Source organism: Ranitomeya variabilis, chromosome 4 (genome assembly GCF_051348905.1).
Source record: "Ranitomeya variabilis isolate aRanVar5 chromosome 4, aRanVar5.hap1, whole genome shotgun sequence".
In the NCBI taxonomy this organism is placed as follows: Eukaryota; Metazoa; Chordata; class Amphibia; order Anura; family Dendrobatidae; genus Ranitomeya; species Ranitomeya variabilis.
Window position 1 is genome coordinate 91,045,635 of NC_135235.1, and position 21,359 is coordinate 91,066,993.

The 21,359-nt window shown below is 41.2% G+C and overlaps 1 protein-coding gene across 7 annotated transcripts in view; it reads right to left on the minus strand.

Annotated features, from left to right (window-relative positions):
• Nucleotides 1-6,533: 6,533 nt before the first annotated feature.
• SGMS1 (sphingomyelin synthase 1) overlaps nt 6,534-21,359 on the minus strand; it is a 339,516-nt gene continuing 324,690 nt past the window's right edge. For all 7 annotated transcript variants that reach the window (XM_077258884.1, XM_077258886.1, XM_077258888.1 and 4 more), the window contains 3 exons: nt 17,568-17,721; nt 14,662-14,828; nt 6,534-10,272 (listed from right to left, as the gene is read on the minus strand). In XM_077258884.1, coding sequence (XP_077114999.1) covers nt 10,096-10,272; nt 14,662-14,828; nt 17,568-17,721 — 498 coding nt within the window. In that variant the 3' untranslated portion in view covers nt 6,534-10,095. The remainder of the gene's footprint in view (nt 10,273-14,661; nt 14,829-17,567; nt 17,722-21,359) is intronic.

Here is a 21,359-nt window from a genome sequence, read left to right on the forward strand (position 1 = left end):
TCCATAATTTTTCCCCTATGCTTGGTTAAAAAAGTAACCATTACTGACTACCACATTTTTTGTTCTTGATTTCTTTTATTGTTTCTTAAAGACAGAAAGTTGCCATTTGAAATGACTTTAGTTTTGTGCCATGTCTGTGATCTGCTTTTTTTCTACAAAATTAAACAACTGAATGAACATCCTCCAAAGCCGGTGATTCCATAATTTTTGCCAGGGGTTGTATAACGCAGCAGACCCCACTATTTCATGCAGAGAAATCCAGTAAATAAAAAAAAAAAAAAGCAACGCGAGATGCAATGTGAAAGGAGGCGAGCCCACAATAGGTGGCTGTCAGCAGCGTGTTTTGTGAGCGCGTTAAGTGTAATTTGTGATCAATTTACAATATGAATTGAAGGTTGAGTGAATGAACATTACGCCAGTTAGTGGCTACAACGGTGATGCATTGTTCTACCTAAGTAATCTAGGGGACCAGGGGGGGATCTGGACAGCTATGGTAAAGCAGTTGAAGATAAGTAGGGAAATATTTTTTTTTATTATTACTTTTAGACCACACCAGGTAATTTTTTTTTTTTGAGTGGATAATCTTTGAACCCTTACAGTCACATGCTATGTCATTGCGTACGTGACAGAGAGGTTGGAAACGACTGTTTGGCCTAACGGCGGGGCTTAGAATGCAGGAGCGCTAATTGGCCTTTGGAGAGCGATAACTTTTTAAAATTTTTTGGACAACAGAACTGTGAAAGGGCTCAATAAGGTTTTATTGGTACCATTTTCGGGTACAGATTTTTCAGACGCAGAATAAACAAAAACAGCAATTCAGTTGTTGCTTTTGTTTTTCTTACACTGTTCATCATGCAGTAAGCGATAACAGGTGTATTGTTCTGGTCAGGCACAATTATATCAATACCAGATTTATATTTTTTTTTAATGCTTTGCTAATTTTGCACACGAATAATTGACATAACCAATAATTAGGTTTTCCATCACCATTTTCTAGGAGCTGTACATTTTTTGCCAACTGCTGTATGAGGGTTTGTTTTTTGAGGGACAAGTTGGCATTTTCATTGATATTTTTTAAACATCCAACTTTTTAATTGCTTTTTATTCCATTTTTTTTTTTTTTTTGCATATCAGTATGATGAAAAAGCTGCATTTTTGGCATCTCGTATATATTTTTTACAATGTATACTGTACGAGTTTTATATTGTTACAGCTTTCACAGTTCAGGTCCTTCCAGAGGGGGCAATACCAATAATGTGTACTTTTTTCTCTATGTTTTTAGTAGCAAAACAGTTTTGTGATTTTTTAATTTTATTTTAAACTGTCTCACCATGAGGGCCTGTCCCTTTTTTAACCATTTAGATGCCACAGTCACGATTAACAGCAGCATCTAAGGAGCTAATTGACCCTGATCGGTTCCAATACTGATCGATGCCACATGGTGACAGCTGTCATATATAGCGGATTGTTAAGAGTCAGGCAGGAAGCGCTATACACATTCCTCAGTACCGTGTACATTGCTGAGGAATAAGGCCCCTTTATCACAGCTGTTAAGCATATTGGCGATCAATAAGGCATTAAAACAATCTTTTCAGTTTTAATGAGACTGCTTGAGATCTAATGACATTTACTTTCATAAATGGACTAAAAGGAACAAATAAAAAGCGAATAAATTGAAAGAATATGGTGAAAATAAACTGCCATGATAATAACATTTATATTCCCCAATTTAAAGTAATACAATTAAACTTGCATTTATTAAGGTTTCGCAACGTTTCTCTAAAATGCATGGACAAGCAGTAAAAACAGTATAGTACTAAGCCACAAAATAAGTTACATAACGCCAATATTAACTCTGAAATATAACACAAAGCACAATTTGTTGTGTAATATCATATGCCATGGGACTCAAACAGCAGAGGGCGCTGCTGACCTGACGCCAGGCATTCCTGTACAGCTATGTCTGCAGGTTTAAAAATATCTCCATTTTATTCTTCACCTTTTATTAATGCAAGTCAGATACAATAAAACCAGACACTTTTCTTCGTCACGCAGCATAGCATAACATTTCTAATTAAAGAGAGGAAAAAAGTCCAGTTCAAGCAGTTCCGACAGCATTGGGTATATGAACGTGAGCATATACGTGTATGAACATGAGCATATACGTATACGAACTGCACATACGGGATTTTATGACATGAGGTCTGTGCTCTACTAACTGCTGCAACTCTCAATTTTTTTTTCTTACCATATGTAAAAATGTAGCGGTGGAGAAAGTCTGTGCACAGCTGATAAAAATGATTTGCGTGCATATCTACAGAAGACACCGATATCAGTCTGCGTACAACATATAAATTCAGCTCTGCCACCTCTGTACATACACAGTATTAAAGTATTGGGACACATACACATTACACCTACAGGAGCTTTTACAACATCCCATCTAAATCCTTAGGGATTAATAAGGAGTCCATCCGGCCCTTTTTCAGCTTTATCATGTCTTGATCTTCAGGCAAGACTTTTTGCAAGATTTTGGTGTTGTCTCTGGTAACTTTTGCCCATTCATCCAGAAGAGAATGTATGAGGTCACGGATGTTGGAGGAGAGGACTGGGCTCACCATCTCTGTTCTAATTCCACAAGGTGTTGGATGGGGTTGAGGTCAGGGCTTTATGCAGCCGGTCATGTTCTTCACACCAAACCAAGTCTTTGGGGACAGTCAGGGGGGAACAGGAAAGAACATTCCTCAGGCTGTTCCCAGCTGGGCCTAATGCCGTGTTGCTGTCAGAGTGGTTCCTGAACCCGTGCCGGCACCACGCCTGTGACTGAAGCCAGAATGCTGCCAGGAAAAATAAAGTTAATTTCTTCCAGGCAGCGTGAGTCTAAGTGGCAGCACTGGGCAGATTAACCCCATATCTGCATTTTTTCAGGTGACCGCACCAAGGCCAACTCCTGAAAAAGAACCTTATAGCATTGTGTCTCCACCATTTACCTACCTGATTGCATTGTGCCAACCATATAACGTTCTCCTAATACTCCATAAACCCAGAGATGGCTATCAGACTTTCAAATGGAGAAGCATGATTTATCACTAGAAAAAACACATACCAACTGCTCCAGAGTCCAGTGATGGTGGCTTTACACCACTTCATCTGACACTTTGCATTGTGCTTGGTGATGTAAGGCTTGCATGAAGCAGCCCAATGTTGTTTCTATGCTATTTCCAAGGGAGGCTTGGCAATTATGGAGTGAGCAGAGCATTAGGACCTTTACTTGGTCTCCACTTGTGCGAGTTGCTGAGGTTCCACTTTTCAATAAACCACTCACAGTGGAATATTTATGAGCAAAGACATTTTGATACACCAGTGACTCCTACTAGATGAAGCTGGTATCACTGAGCTGTTTAGAAAGAGCCATTCCTTCACAAGTGTTAGTTGGGTCAGTGGCTGGGTTTTATACATTTGTGACAAATCAGGATTTTTCTAAATCCCAGGAAGACCATTCCCAAGCACATTGCTCGAGTTTCAGGTATGCAAGGTAATGTCACTGTACACACAGGTAGGGGTCGCCGATTTGGTATTATTCGAGATCATTCATCACCATCTGCACCATAATAGGCTTCCAAATAGTGTGCGAGACCAGCTAAATTTATTATACATTTTTCTAGACTCATTGCAAAGTGTGTAAAAGAGATTGAATTATCGAAGGTAAAATAATGTTGGCTCAACAGCGGTGTCCAAGAATTTCCAAAATGACAGGTCTCGTGTTCCTGGTATGCAGTGCTTACATGAAATGTGGTCAACAGAACCACGACCAGCAAAGAGTGCCCAAGACTAGTCCACTCACCATATACGACTTAATGTAGAACAAACTGTTAAAAAGGTTAAAGGGGTTATCTGGGACTTTTTGCTATGGGGCCAAGAACTTAATGGCAAGCAGTTGCTAACTACCTGCCCGCTCTGACCATCGATAATGTGTTCCAGCTCAGGAGACAATTTGCCGGCTTCATTTGACCTTATGTCAACAGAGCAGCTCTCCTGAGCTCTGTCGACAGATCATCACTGCTGACGTTATGTTGATTGACAGCCAGCTCATCCTCACATCATGGGGAGCAGGCAAGCAATCAACATGACAGCAGTGATTCCTCATCGACAGAGCAGAAGGGAAAAAGCTTCTCTGTTGAGGCGACGTCACAGAAAGCAGGAGAATCACCAGCAGAAGCGATCGGTGACCATCCTCAGCTGAAACAAATAGTCACAGAGCAGCACTGATAGGAAATACCTGCAGGGAAATTCTTAGCCCAATAAGCCAAAAAACCCAAAGTCCAGATAACCCCTTTAATGATGTGCTATTTACCTTGCTGTATAGACGCAGACCGGAAAATGCCCTTGCCAACTCCTGTCTAATGTCAATAGCACCTGCAATGGCCATGCGAGTATCAGAACTGAACCATGGAGCAATGGAAAAAGGAGATTTAGGATTATTCATGTTTGATGGTCAGGTTCAGGACATCGGTATCCTTAGGCGGCAGTGACCACCTATTTCAGCAAAATGTAACATTGTCATATTCTTCAAACTATTCCCGAGTAACTTTTGCAAAGATCAAGGTGAAGACATTCCCTTCAAATTTCATGAATGTTAATTTGAAGTACTTGTGGCATATGGCAAAAAAAAGGCCCAATTTTTGGGGACCCATCTCACAACTTTACAGAACCTGCTGCTAACATCTTAGGGGCCGATTAAGACTGGCGTTGCACACGTTAGACTTAAGGGGTTCACCGGAGTACTATGGATGCACCAAATTCATTCAGAGGCACACGCCAATAAAAGAATTCGGAATATGTTCCAAGTGACGTGCACCAAACATCACTCCAAAGACTAGAGTAGTATTTCTGACATACAAAAAGGCAACGCTTTTGGAGAATTTGACAGGCATGCGCAGTGACACCCTGCCTCAACAAGGCCCACAATATACCCTGCTCAAAAAAATAAAGGGAACACTCAAAATAACACATAAATCTGAATGAATGAAACATTCTCATTGAATACTTTGTTCTGTACAAAGTTGAATGTGCTGATAACAAAATCACACAAAAATCTATGGAAATCAAATTTACAGACCAATGCAGGCCTGGATTTGGAATGATACTCAAAATCAAAGTGGAAAATAAAATTACAGGCTGATCCAACTTCAGTGGAAATGCCTCAAAACAAGGAAATGATGCTCAGTAGTGTGTGTGGCCTCCACGTGCTTGTATGACCTCCATACAATGCCTGAGCATGCTCCTGATGAGGCTGCAGATGGTCTCCTGTGGGATCTCCTCCCAGACCTGGAATAAAGCATCCGTCAACTCCTGGCAGTCTGTGGTGCAACGTGACGTTGGTGGATGGTGCGAGACATGATGTCCCAGATGTGCTCAATCGGATTCAGGTCTGGGGAACGGGCGGGACAGTCCATAGCTTCAATGCCTTCATCTTGCAGGAACTGCTGACACACTCCAGCCACATGAGGATCGGTATTGTCCTGTATTAGGAGGAACCCAGGGCCTAATGGCAGTCAGGCTACCTCTGGCGAGCACATGGAGGGCTGTGCGGCCCTCCAAAGAAATGCCACCCCACACCATTACTGACCCACTGCCAAACTGGTCATGCTGAAGGATGTTGCAGGCAGATCGCTCTCCACGGCGTCTCCAGACTGTCACGTCAATCACATGTGCTCAGTGTGAACCTGCTTTCATCTGTGAAGAGCACAGGGCGCCAGTGGCGAATTTGCCAATTCTGGCGTTCTGTGGCAAATGCCAAGGGTCCTGCACAGTGTTGCGCTGTGAGCACAATCCCCATGTGGATGTTGGGCCCTCAGACCATCCTCATGGAGTCTGTTTCTAGACATTTTAAAGACACATGCACATTTGTGGCCTGCTGGAGGTAATTTTGCAGGGCTCTGGCAGTGCTCCTCCTTGCACAAAGGCTGAGGTTGCGGTCCTGCTGGGTTGTTGCCCTCCTTCGGCCCCCTCCACGTCTTCTGGTAGCACCTCCAGCCTCTGGACACTACACTGACAGACACAGCAAACCTTATTGCCACATCTCGCACTGATGTGCCATCCTGGATGAGCTGCACTACCTGAGCCACTTGTGTGGGTTGTAGAGTCCGTCTCATGCTACCACGAGTGTGAAAGCACAACCAACAATCAAAAGTGACCAAAACATCAGCCAGAAAGCATTGGTACAGAGATGTGGTCTCCACCTGCAGAACCACTCCTTTATTGTGTGTCTTGATAATTGCCAATAATTTCCATCTGTTCTCTATTCCATTTGCACAACAGCATGTGAAATTGATTGTCAGTGGACAGTTTGATTTCACAGAAGTTTGATTTACTTGGAGTTATTTTCTGTTGTTTAAGTGTTCCCTTTATTTTTTTTGAGCAGTATATATATTTACATTTACATTTTTCTTTAAAGTCTAGTTAGTTAGTGACCATTCCTGAAACACTTTACTGGGACCATAGCAGGGATGGACAAATTACAATGAAGACAGTTGTGACTTAAATATAAATATACTTTAATTAACAGTTCTGGAGACAACGAGGACAAAATAATGGTGAAAGCAGACACACATGGAAGGTAGACCAAAAAACATTGGAGCAAACAATTTGAACAACATGTTTAGAAAGTGTTTTTTTTCTTTTTTATATTAAGTCAATAATAGAAGACACCATAAATAGACAAAAGACATTTCTGATCCATACTGCCCAGCATTAATGGTAAGGCTATGAATACAAGCACAACACACTTCAAGTGTTCCATTTGCCTTTACTTTGTCACCTTTTCATTTTCAAATCAATGAGTGTCATTTCTTACAGTACAAATATCAACCTGTGAATACACAAAAAAAACAAAGGAAAAAAACACAAACTTTTACAGAAAATACAGGATATATATGTGAATATATATATCAATTATAGATAAGATTCTTCATTCTTAAAAAACTACTATATCCTGTACATTGGCAATCATATAATCAAATACTTTTTACCTTTTAAATAAGGTTAGAGAAAAAAAAAACAGGTGCTCGAATAAAACAGATTTACCTGACTATCCTGGAGTATCAAAGTCTAAGCAGGACAATGTGAAAATGTACAAATGGGTGGAGTTCATTATCAGTAATACACAATAATAGGTTCTGTGCTATTCTTATGTGTGAGGGGCACCTGAGCTTTAGCCAAGTGGTGCGCTTTACGTACAGTCGATGCCCATGCTTTATTTTACTTGCGGAGAAGTCTAACTCAGCAGGAGCAAGTAAAGCATGTATCATTCTGTAGGGATAAAGGAGAACTAAAAAAATCCATTTAAATTGACCCGAAAATGTTGAGCTTAGGACTAGAATTTTTTTGCCATCCCAGAACCAACACCACTTTCGCCCATGGACTGTGCCCGGACTTCAGTTCAATACCAATTATGTTAACAGGGTTCAGCTGCAACACCACAAACAGTTCATAAGACAAAAGTGGGGTAGTTTTGGAAGGGGAAAAAAAGTATTGTATTAAATATCCAATGGTGCTTTTAGACGTGACGTTATGGGTGAGTCAATGCACCATTGAGTGTCGATCGACTGTACAGAAGTCGTTTGTGCCAATCCAACTGAAGATGATGGGGACAGAACAATTAGATAACCTTAGCAGCACATCACCCCTTTACCCAAGACTATGCCCCACCGACAACTTTCTTTGCTGGCATAAACTATCCGGATCACTCGGCAAATAAGCGCTTCGCACAGCATGTTTACACGGGCTGATAATCAGAACCGAGCATTCCAACAAATGCTCCAATAAAGCTCAGTGTGAAAAACAAGGTAATCTTGTAGTTAGGATACCTTTTAATGGCCAATAATAAAATAAATGATGTTACAAAGCAAGCATTCGAGAAGTCCCAAAAGATTGCCTTGCAACATCTTTTATTTTATTATTGTTATCCATTAAAAAGGTATAACTACAAGATTACCTTGTTTTTCACACTGAGCATTATTTTTTCAGCTGGCCAACACGGTACCAAACTCCTTTTTTTTTTCTTTTAACAAATGCTCGTTCACAGATTATAAATGCACCAGTATAGTGGAGCAAAGTAGAGGATTTTATTAAACAGCAGAGGACGAAGACCAACTGGAATCAGAGTATCCTAGGATAACACGAAGCTGCCAGACAATTATGACAAGTGTTGCCTATAGGGTAAATATGCAGCAACTCCCCACAAAAGCAGCCTCAAAAGGCAAACACTTTAGAGTTTCAACAGGAATATGAAACCTGCGTATAAGGGTTATGTGCACACAACGTCTAAGAAAAAAATAACTTGTTACGAGTTTTAACCACTTCAAGGTTTCCGAAACCTGAAGCCGTTAGAAGTGGTATGTGCACAGCAATATAGTTTTCACATTGCTGTGCACCATGTTCATTATTTGTGTCGCCTTTTTGGACGTGGTCATGTGCACACAAAGCTTTCCCCACCCCTCCCTGAGTATTCCCAAGCGGAGCCACTTCAGGAAAATGCCAGCTATCGTTTCCCCGAAAGTGGCTTCACCAGTGGTATTGCCATCATTCTCACATTGGCTCTGCCGCTGGCCCGTTTTACGTTATGCTGTGAAATCTAGAGAGCGGGTGACTTCCTAGCAGAAGCTGCGCGAAGGACGAGCAGGTCACTTCTTTTAAGCGCTTCAAGGTTTCCGAACCCTGAAGTGGTTAAAAGACTCCTTTACTGAATGAACTCCACCCATAACCAAATATTTAGCTTTTGGGTACAAGTGTCATAGACCAGAAAATTGTAACAAAAATTGAAGAATTCTTAACTGCTTTTCACACACTTTTTGGTTAAAAAAGCAGTTAAAATAAAAATGGAAATTATAAACTTAAGTTATTGTAGGTTTACAATCTGAAAAGTGTCATGAAGTGTTCTGCTCAGAATACACCATATTAAACAATAAAATACGCAATAAAGTGTTTTCTATACGAGTGAATGCAAAATATATGTAATAACATCTCCATATATATCTATAGAAGATTTTTTTTTCAATGTGACATGGAATACTTCATTTAAAATTAAAATGATTTAAGACTGCCGACTGACCATTCAATCCAGACGAGGAAGGCACTAGAAACGTGTACAAATCTCTCCTCCGATTAGATCTTGTCTGATATGTAAAAATCTTTAAATGTTTTCTTAATCAACATCAGTTTGAAAAATAAATGTAGGAAATACTTAGAAAAAATTCACTTTACAACGGAGGTTATTTCATATATTTTTTTTGTACTTTTAGACGTTGCTAAAGATTTTTACAAAACCATATATTTACCAAACCATTCATTGTCATTGTTTTTATTTTTAACAGAGCATTGCTGCGACAGGTAGAAAGATTGGAGAACGCAAATCTGCAGTCCCACAAAAAAGTAAAAAAAAAGTAAAAACAAACAAAAACAACAAATCGAGGTTCTACCACAAACAAAGAACAGTGAAGTGATGAGTGCACTTGACCATGTGAGATTGAGAAGAATACATAAACTTGAATTGTATCATGGAAAGATTTTAACAAAAAATAATATAAAAAAAAAGAATAAAAAAAAAAAAGAAAAAAATTCTGCTAAAGTATAGCTTCTTACTTTTGTGGGACTGCAGCACAAGATTGTTCAGATACTTCAAAGCCTTCATAGAGACACTGGTTAGAAAATGGCTTTGAGCCCAGTATTTAGGGTCAGTGGTATGAAATTATGTTTTCCCAAGAAAATAATGCTTTGTTCCCAGACGTGACTGGAAAGACGCACACAGGGTATAAAATCTTACTGGTTTATGTGGTTTCTTCATATACAAACAAGCATGGCTATGGATAATGTCGTTCCCACATGGGCAGGAGATTGTAGACTGTCCATGATAAGTTGACGTCTTGTTTTGTTTCCAACGTGGGTCCTTTGGAGAGTAAATTATCACAGTGCTGACCAGGTAAATGAAGAGGTCAAGGTAAGTTAACAAAAAGAACGATGGTAGGTGTTTATGGCATTGACCAAGTTCTTAGCACTTCTGAAAGCAGCCAGACAACCGTTTGACTTCTGCAGTAGTTATACTTTGTTTATGAGTCTGCTATATGCCGCCTGCCTAGTAGGCAGCAATGACCAAGGGATGGGCCAATGATAGGACCGAGGTACAACACCGCGAACGTTCCTTTCGAAGTACTGGAATGGTCTGTACCACCAGACCCCCGAGAGGAGGTTCAATGGCGAAGCTTCTTTTAGCACCTGCAATTAAAAACGGACAGTAAGTTTATAAAAAGAAACAACAGTATAGTAAAAAGAATTACCAAAAAAAAAAAAGTATATTAAGGATAAACAAAGCAAAGTATATAAAAAAAAGGACAATGCATAGTATATTAAAAAAAGGACAAACTGTGTACAGTATACTAAAAAAGAGAAACAAAAGGGATAGTACGTATATTAAATAAATAAGGAAGCTAATCTGGTAGTCTTGATTCAACACAACAAATGACTAAAGGTACCGTCACATTTAGCGACGCTGCAGCGATCTAGACAACGATCCCGATCGCTGCAGCGTCGCTGTGTGGTCACTGGAGAGCTGTCACACAGACGGCTCTCCAGCGACCAACTATGCGAAGTCCCCTGGTAAGCAGGGTAAACATCGGGTTACTAAGCGCAGGGCCGCGCTTAGTAACCCGATGTTTACCATCCGTCACAATCCGTCGCTAATGCAAGTCTATGGGGAAAAAAACGGATCCGTCGAAAAAAAAAAACTGATCAGTTTTTTGAGGAAAATGGCGGATTTAGACTGACGCCAAACAACTGAAGTGTGAAAGAGGCCTAAGAAGTCACTGGCTGAACAAAGACTACAGGAAAGCAAGAGAGTGTGACTCTTCCAGAAAAGGGGATGTGGGCCTCTGGTGGTCTGGATACATCATGACCAGCCACCTACTTACTGATGTTTGCTGGATTCACAGGGAACAAATTTAGAAAGCCACTATTTATCACAATTAGTGATGAGCGCGTGTATACGTTGCTCGGGTGATCTCCGAGTATTTGTTAGTGCTCAGAGATTTAGTTTTCATCACCTCAGCTGCATGATTTACAGCTACTAGACAGCCTGAGTACATGTGGGATTTCCCTAACAAACAGGCATTCCTCACATGTATTCACCCTGTCTAGCAGCTGTAAATCATGCAACTGCAGTGACAAAAACTAAATCTTCGAGCACTAACAAATACTCGGAGACCACCCGAGCGTGCTCAGGAAAACCCGAGCAACGAGTATTCTCGCTCATCACTAATCACAATCATTCTCCTTTTATAGGGAATTAGACTAGAAAGTATTTTTAATGGAGTGAATGAACCTACTTTACGTATACACGTCTGTCTTGTATATTTAATAACTGCCTCAACATTACAAACAATCGGGGGGAAAAAAAAACCTCCCGCTAACCTCACACTTCAACCTTGTCAAAACAGTAGAGACAGAACAAACCACATTCCTTAGAGGGAAAAGACCATTAAGAACTTTTTGTGCAAATCGTTGATGGGAATCAATGAGAACTGAAAACTTCTGCTCAAAGTGCTCACAGATCACCACAAAAACTTGTGACAAATGGACATTACAATCCTATTCATCTGCATCTTGGGGATTAAAAAAAAAAAACTTTGTTCAGGCAACAAATAATATCATGAATTTTGATCCCATCCAAACCATAAGAAATAAAACCATACATGTCCATAAATTAAGTTGGGTGTAATAATGAGAAATGACCCAAGGAAAAAGTATTGAACACATGAAGAGAGGGGCAAAAATCCATGGGAAGTCATGACACCGGCTCAAATCTATCAGTAATTAGAAAGCAATCCTGACATTTAGTGAAAAATAATATCACCTGGTTCAACTGATGACCTATAAAAAAAAGTGTCTCATTACCAAGGTGCCAAACAAGAAACATCTCATGATGGGTAAAGCTACTGAGCAGTCTCAAGACCTTCACAACCTTATCGTTGCAAAACATATTGATGGCATCAACTACAGAAGAATTCTAAACTACTGAAGGTTCCAGTGAACACTGTTGGGGCCATAATCCGGAAGTGGAAAGATCATCATAACATAAACAGGGCACAACCAGACGCTCCCCACATGATTTCAGAGAGGAGTGAAAAGAATTATCAGAAGAGTTGTCCTAGAGCCAAGGAAGGACTGCTTGTGGAGAGCTACAGAAAGTTTGTTTCAAAGAACAGTGAGTAATGCAAAATCCATAGCCTGTGTGCACGCTCCCCCTGCAATACTCTATTGCTGAACAAAAATTATATTCAAGCACATTTAAAGTTTGTTCAACAGCATTTGGACAAGCCTGTGAAATAGTGGGAGAATATAGTCTGGTCAGATGACACCAAAATGTAATTATTTGGATGCCATAGTACGCACCATGTTTGGACTCCAAGAGGCACAGCGTATCACCCCAAAAACACCATACTAACAGTGAAGTTTGGAAGTGGGAACCTCATGGTGTGAGGCTGGTTTTCAACATACGGCACTGCCAAACTTCATGTAATTGTAGGAAAGATGACTGGACAAATGCACAGAGACATTATTGAAAAAAATCTGTTGCCATCTACTATGATGATGAAGATTAATCCAGGGTAGATATTTCAGCAAGACAATGATTCCAGACACACAGCCAAGGAAAGTCTCAATTGGTTTCATAGAAAGAAAATAAAGCTGCTAGAATGGCCAGACAATCACCTGACCTGAATCCAAAATTTATGGATGGAACTAGAGATCAGTTTTCATGGAAGGAGCCCATGGAGCCTTCAAGATGTGAAGAGCGTTTGTGGAAGAATGGGCCAAAATCACACTTGAGCAAGGCATGTGACTAGTATCTCCATACAGGAGGCGCCTTGAAGCTGTCATCACCAACAAAGGTGTTTGTACGAAGTCTTAAATACATTTACCCCAAGAGTGTTCAATACTTTTTTCCTGTGTCATTTCTCATTATTACTCATACCTTAATTTATGGACTTCTATAGTTTCGATTTCTTTGCCTGTTTGGATTGGATGGGTTTTTCATGTCAATAGCACCTTTAGAACTACAATAACTTGGTGAAGTGTTCAATACCTATTTCACCCTCTGTTTGTTCTATCTTTCAGAGCTTCTTTTAATGGCTTCAGGACTTCAAAGACAAGAAGCAGTTAAAAGAAGCCACTAGTAGATGTTTGTAGCGTCTTTCGCTTGGAAGACTATCACAAAAGACAGAATATGAAAAAAGATGCCACAAAATACGTCTGAGAAGACATTTCAGAAAAAACGTACTGAAGCCTCTTTTCCTGTAAAAAACAAACAAAAAAAAACGGGTACTCCATTGTCTAAAAGATGTGAACACATACCCTAACAATAAAGACTGCATATATTATTAATTAAATGGATCTCAGACTTGATGTACACATTTTAAACTGATTTTCCATTTTAACCCCTTACTGCCTCAGCAACTTTTTTTTTCCTAAAATTTTCCCTTTCTTTATTCATATAGCCATAACTTTTTCCTTGTGGCGACATAGCGGTATAAAAGGCTTTATTTATTTTTTGAGGGACCAATTGTTGTTTTGATTGAAATATTTAGATGGCAAAATAAATGTTAGGAAAAAAAGGCATAAATAAGAAAAAAAAAAAATTCTCACCATTGCCTTTTTGGATTTAATTTCTACCGACCTCAATTGTGCGTTAAAAGATTCTCTAGGTCAATATCAAAAACATATTTTTGTTTCCATTTTTAGTGCCTTGAAAAAATTCTGAACTTAAATATAAAAAATATGTCGGTATGTGCTAGAGTTTTACGAGACCCATAATTTTTTTTTTTATTTATCAATCAATAGGAACTTTTTTTTTTTTTTTTTACTTTTCCCTCTATTTTTTTTTAGTTTCCCTTAGGGAAACTAAGCCGACAATTGTAATAGCAATCCATCGGCTCATAGCAATTGCGTTGCAGGGTAACCAATGGACGCAGAACAAACACCCCCGAGCTGCATCAGGGTTCTTAAATGAGGCTGTTAACCTTTTAATTGCTGCTATCAGAGGTAGCACCGACACCTGCTTTGTAATCAGGGCTGTAGAGTCAGAGTGGTGGATTCCCTTGTCCGTTTTGGTAGAGTCGGTGTCAGTATAAAATGGCTCCTAAATATATAATAAAAGGTGTGCAGTATTTCAGTGCACAATGTGCTGTAAATGTTTCCGTAAGAATTTGGGAAAGTTATGAAATATCCTATACATATCTGTTCTGTTCCTGATGAATGGATCTAGGCTTTTAGTTGAGATCAATCTGTGCTGGACTTCAATAAAGGTCCCCAATTATTAACACTATACAGGCAATTTCCTTTCCATAACTAACAAAATTGAGACCCTGTAGCGTCAATCATCCTATAGATGTGAATGTTAATTTTACAACACGAGCATGGGTCACTGTAAGACCTACTCATAGGAATGAAGGGGGGACAGAATTTTCTGTAACAAATTTGCATCCTTACAAGCAGCCACATTCACTGGCTGACCATATTATTTGTAACACATGAGACACAAGGAGGGCGACTATCATCACATCTGGTGGAGAGTAATGATGACTCACGAGAGATAGGAGATGGTATACTTACTTGCTGGTTGGCCATTGTATGATACCACCAGAAACACCTGGATGTGATGTAATAAGCGACGATGACATCTACAGTGTAGTGGTCATGTGCTAAAAGAATACAGAAGACCCCAACAACGCTGAGGAACCAGCAAATCCAGTGATACCACCAGAAACGCCGCGGAGAATCTAATGAAACAAAAAAATCCGGGATGAGGTCTGTATTCCAGGTTACAGCAAGTCAAAAGATTCACATGAAATATTTCTAATATCTAAATACCAAGTTGGACATATGGACACAAAGAAATCCCCCTTGAGTGATACACTATATGGACAAAAGTACGACCCCTGCAGGAGCATGTGTGACCTCCCAGTCTACATCCATAGGTATTAACATGCAGTTGAATTCCTATTTGTAGCTGTATCCACATCCACGTGACTGACAAACTTCTACAAGATTTGGGATTACTTGTGTGGGAATTTTTTACTCATTTGTGAGGTCAGACAACTAATGTTGGACGAGAGAGCCGAGCTCTTAAAAGCGGTTTTCCCACGAAAAAAGTAGATTTTAAAACCAATAGATCTTGGAATAAAAATAACTTCTGCAATTGGATGCGTTTAAATAAAATGTCCCTGTGCTGAGATAATGGAATAAATGTGCCTCTGCTGTGTACTGTGTAATGGCCGTGTGCAGGAACATGGTCTGATCATATCACAGCTCCTGGGCAAGAGGAAGCAAAACAGACTATACGGACATTACAGCACAGGGCACAGCTGATTCTTTGTGTGAGGTAAAACATTTCACTGCCTGTTTTTAAACAATGTTTTACCTCAAAGAAAGAATCAGCTGTGATCCCTACACTTTTTCTACTCCCCTGCCCAGGAGCTGTGGTATGATCAGACCATGTCACTGTACAGTCTGACACGGCCATTACACAGTACACAGAAGGGGCACATTTATAAGATTATCTCTAGAGATGAGCGAACCCGAACAGTAAAGTTCTGCATCCGTAACGAACCCCAACTGTTCGGGCACGGACATCGAACACGGAAGTCCTTGTTACTTTGAGTATTATTTATTTAAAGTCTCACGCTGAACTCAGAATTTACCACAGTTCACTGTGATAAATTTCTCACAGTGAACTCTAAGCTCAGCGCTTCAGCGTGAGACTTTCTCACTGTGCTAGCGGGGATCTAACCGAGGTAACCGCAGTTCATTGGCCTGGCTGGGAACGCAGCCTGTGACCGGCGATAACCTCACCGCTATTCACTGAGGCTTTGCTCGCAGCAGGTCATTCATCAGTGGTTCTCAGCCTGGACGGTCGCATCTTGGCACCGTCCAGGTGGAAAACTGTTTATCCCTCAGACATGAATTACAGCGTGGGACAGAACGACGGTCAGAGGAGAGATATTGATGTTTTTTATTTTATTACAGGAGACGAGGGATTCAATGGAATGGGTGATAAGGGGAGTATAACTGTGTGTTATTTTTTAAATAAAAAAGGAAAAGTATGTTTTGTTTTATTTCAAATAAAGGACTTTATTCTGGCTGTGTGTTTATTTACAATACAACTATAGGATTAGTAATTGATAGATGTCTTATAGACGCTTCTCCATTACTACTCCGTGGGCTTGATGTCACCTGACAATACAAAGGTGACATCAACCCCACCTGCCACCGCTACAGGGCAAGTGGAAAGAGCCGGGTAAAGAGCCAGAAATGGCGCATCTAATAGTTGCGCCTTTTCTGGGCGGCTGCATGCTGCTATTTTTAGGCTGGAGGGGGCCAATATCCATGGCCCTTTAACAGCCTGAGAATACCAGCCCCTAGCTGTCTGCTTTAGCTTGCCTGGTTGTCAAAAATAGGGGGGGACCCCACACTTATTTAAAATTATTAAAATGTTTAAATACTAAAAAAAAAAAGAAGAAGGAGTGGGGACCCCTCTAATCTTGATAACCAACCTTTCTGAAACTGACAGCTGAGGATTGCAGCCTCCAGCTCTGAGTTTTACGTGGCTGGTTATGAAAAATACGTGTGGGAACCCACGTCATTTTTTTTTTTTTAATTTAGTTACAGTACAATGAATGAATACTCCCATCAGCCGCCGCCTGCTCTCGCTGTTATTAGCGGCAACAGGCGGCAGCTGATGGGGCAGTAGTCCCTTTAGCCAACACTAAAGACCGGAGGTAAACTTTTTACCTCCGATCACAGCCGCGGACTCACTGTCATTCGACAGCGTGGGAACGAGGCTCTCTGAATGGCGGTAATGATTTTACCACTGATCAGAAGTAGTGTTTGCCGCACCGTCATAAACTGTGTAACTTTACATGGTTTGTCTCTTCAAGACTGAGCTGTTGCAGTTCTTTCCACTTTTCTTCAGTAATATTTACAGGCGATGATGGAATATTTAGGAGGAAAGAAATTTCAAGGTTGACTTATGGTGGTGTCATCCTCACAAAACAATAATAGAATTCAGCGATAGAACCATCAATCCTGTCACTAATGTTAGTAATGGCAGACAATTGCTAGATGCTGGATTTTATACACCTCTGGCAATCAGACTAAATTAAATGACTAAAACCTGTGTCAAAATATTTTTTACTATATATATATATATATATATATATATATATATATATATATATATATATATATAGAGAGAGAGAGAGAGAGAGAGAGAGAGAGAGAGAGAGAGAGAGAGAGAGAGAGAGAGAGAGAGAGAGAGAGAGAGAGAGAGAGAGAGAGAGAGAGAGAGAGAGAGAGAGAGAGAGAGAGAGAACAGGGGGTCCTGAGGCCCCATTCTTTCTCACTGCAGTCTGGTGACTAGGAGATAAATATCACCCATGTCAAGACCCCTTTAACACAGCAAAAAGTATATATTTATGTGTAAATGGCACAAATATAGATAACAATGCTCAATTACTTACACTCTTTTATGAACATATATGTCAGTGTTAACATGACTGTGTGGCCACTGTACAGGTAGTCCCCACACATGGTGTGAGATCCTGTGATTGAAAGTCCACCTCCTGCAATCATCTTTAAAATCCTCCAGAACTGGGCCTCCCATTTGCCAAAGAGCTGGGGAAAAAACAAAGCATTTTTGGTTATTATCACTCGAAATGCATATTATTCCGGACATATAAAATGAGCCCTGCTCCCATTTTTATTTTGCACCGATAGATGTCCTTTAAAATACAGTAGGGGGCACTAGTGAGAGGCTTCACAGAATATGCATGGCGTGTCTTTATATTAATGAGCACTTCCTCCTACAAAGCCATGAGCACTGGAAACAAACCTTAACTTCAGAGTTTCTGTTTCAGATCAGTAAATTGCACATAAATACCAGCCCTCCTCACCACACAGGTTTACACCCATTGGCAAAATCTGGTAGGAGCGGAAAACCTAGCTTTACATAGAGCGAGATGACGATGGAATGCCATCATTAGCTTATTGTGAATAATGACATAAGATGCTAAATATTAGAAAATTAAATAGACAGGACAAAAATCAGGTAACTTTCTAGAAGTCACACGGAACAGCAAACTTATCACGTCTGCTTAGAAGAATACAAAAAAAAAGGTCTCATTCTATAAAGAAAAAATACAAGGGCGCACAAATCAACAGTTCTGCCAAACTGCACCCTGACGTCTTCTGTCTGGAGACATGCTAGTCTTTAACCTTTACGGTATGTTCCCACACGCCTATCTACTTTGGCAAAACTTACTGTCGACATCACAGTTAATCCTCATTTGCAGGTTGCTACTGTAAGATGGGCCGTTTTTTATATATTATTTATATAGCACCATTGATTCCATGGTGCTGTACATGAGGGGTTACATAAAAATTACAGACATCGCTTACAGTAAGCAAACTAACAATGACAGACTGATACAGAGGGGCGAGGACCATGCCCTTGTGGGCTTAAGGTACCGTCACACTCAGCAACTTTGCAAAGAGAACGACAACAATCCGTGACGTTGCAGCGTCCTGGATAGCGATCTCGTTGTGTTTGACACGCAGCAGCGATCTGGATCCCGCTGTGCCATCGCTGGTCAGAGCTAGAAGTCCAGAACTTTATTTCGTCGCCAGGTCGGCGTGTATCGTCATGTTTGACATCAAAAGCAACGACGCCAGCAACGAGCATAGGGGGCGTCGCAGCGTCTCCTTCTAGCCAGTCGGTACACTCCGGCTGTTTGACATGGAGCTAACAACCAGCGAGAACGAGAAGTGAGTCGCCGTTACATCACTGGATCGCTCCTGCATCGTTCTGGAGTCGCTGTGTTTGACGTCTCTGCAGCGACCTAAACAGCGACGCTCCAGCGATCTAGTTTAGGTCGGCTCGTTGTCTATATCGCCGCAGCGTCGCTGAGTGTGACGGTACCTTTACATTCTACAGGATTATGGGGAAGGAGACAATAGGTTGAGGGCTGCAGGAGCTCCGGTGTTGGTGAGGCAGTATCTCCGGTAGTGATGAGGAGGCAGTGGGGTCAGTGCAGGCTGTAGGCTTTTCTGAAGAGGTGGGTTTTTAGGTTCCGTCTGAAGGATTCGAATGAGGTTGATAGTTGGACGTGTTGAGGCAGAGAATTCCAGAGGATGGGGATGTTCGGGAGAAGTCTAGGAGGCGATTAGGTGAGGAGCGAATAACGGTGGAGGAGAGAAGGAGTTCTTGGGAGGACCCACACACACTATATATGTATGTGTATATATGTATGTGCAATATATATTCAATTTTTTTCAACAAAATCCTGTTAATAATGGATGGTTACAGGTGACATTTGTTCAATGACACTCAAGGGTAGGGTTAAACTTTGCAGATGTCTGAACAAGAGTAGACCTTCAATATCAGATAAGGTGTGTGCTAATTCAGCTCTATGACCAATTTTTTTTTAATATATTATGGGGGGGGTCTCCAGTCATAAAAAGAAAATTAAGACTGTCAATGTCACCAGCACACTTCTACCTGACGGTCTGTCATGAAATGTCCATTGGGCAAGACAATGCAAAAAACCCAATCAGAAAAAAACCGCATAGATATACCACAGATATGGCAAAACTACAAACGCCTCATCAAGTATACTTCCGCTATTTACAGGGGTATCCCAGTCCACATAAAATTACTACTCTTCTGCAGATCAGAGATTTGTTACATTAGTGTAGGTGTGATATTCACCAATCACCAGAGTGGACGTTCTAAGCTGACCACAGCCAGGAGAAGCTGAAAGGACTGGTGGCTTTCACACGTACCCTCCTACATTATTCTAAGGGGACCCATAAACAATAGGTAGCGATTGGCCAAGCAATGGCTCAGCTGATCGGCTGGCTGGCAGGTAGCTCGCCCAACTGCCCGTACACAGGAATGATCGCTCTGCTGATGGCTGCTGCCTTCTCTAAGATAGAGCCAGGGTCAGACTGCTCTGGCAGCATCACACCGAGAATAAAAGTACAAAATCTGACATGCAGAATCTTCATCTACATTATGTGTTGGGAAGAGTAGGGGCCGTCATACACATTAAGCCCCAGCAGGTTCATCTTATGTGTTTGGGGACCTGAAGTCTATGGTAAGAGGTGAATTACAAAATGTATCTTCAGTGCCATAAGCTAAAATAGGCCAGAAGCACTCCGTGCATTCACCACCTCCTGGTCACGGTGAACATCTGTCGCAATCGGTGGGGTCCACGCCAATATAACAGCCATCACCTATGCAGTGGACAGCTAAGGAATACACCCAAACCTCTTATTCATGACATTCCTTTGTGCAGCATTTATCTATATTATGGAAAATCTATAGAAGCAATTCTACAGCAGATTCCAATCTCATCCTAACCCTTAAAGGGGATTTCCCACTAACAAAACTTCATTTTAACCTATTAAAGGGAACTTGTCACCCCCAAAATCGAAGGCGAGCTAAGCCCACTGGCATCAGGGGCTTATCTACAGCATTCTGGAATGCTGTAGATAAGCCCCCGATGTATCCTGAAAGATGAGAAAAAGAGGGCGATGGGCGTCGCGGTCCGGGGCCTCCCATCTTCTTACGATCATGTCCTCTTCTTGTCTTCACGCTGCGGTACCGGCGCACTTTCTCTGCCCTGTTGAGGGCAGAGCAAAGTACTGCAGTGCACAGGCACCGGGAAAGGTCAGAGGGCAGACAAAGTGCGCCGGAAGCGCAGCGTGAAGACAAGAAGAGGACGTCATCGTAAGAAGATGGGAGGCCCCGGATCGGACCGCAACAACCATCGGATCGGACCGCCCCTGGGTGAGTATAATCTAACCTCTTTTTCTCATCTTTCAGGATACATCGGGGGCTTATCTACAGCATTCCAGAATGCTGCAGATAAGCCCCTGATGCTGGTGGGCTTAGCTCACCTTCGATTTTGGGGGTGACAGGTTTCCTTTAATGACCACCAATAACTCTTGTTACTGACTTGAGAAAAGAAAATAGCATCCCCAGACAGGTGACAATCCAGCAGCTATCAGCTGCACACTATTGCTGACAACTAGAGATGAGCGAGGATACTCGTTGCTTGGATTTTCCAGAGCATGCTCGGGTGACCTCCGAGTATTTGTAACTGCTTGGAGATTTAGTTTTCATCACGGCAGCTGAATGACTTACAGCTATTAGCCAGGCTGAGTACATGTGGGGGTTGCCTTGTTGCTAGGGAATCCCCACATGTGATCAAGCTGTCTAGTAGCGATAAATCATTCAGCTAAGGCGATGA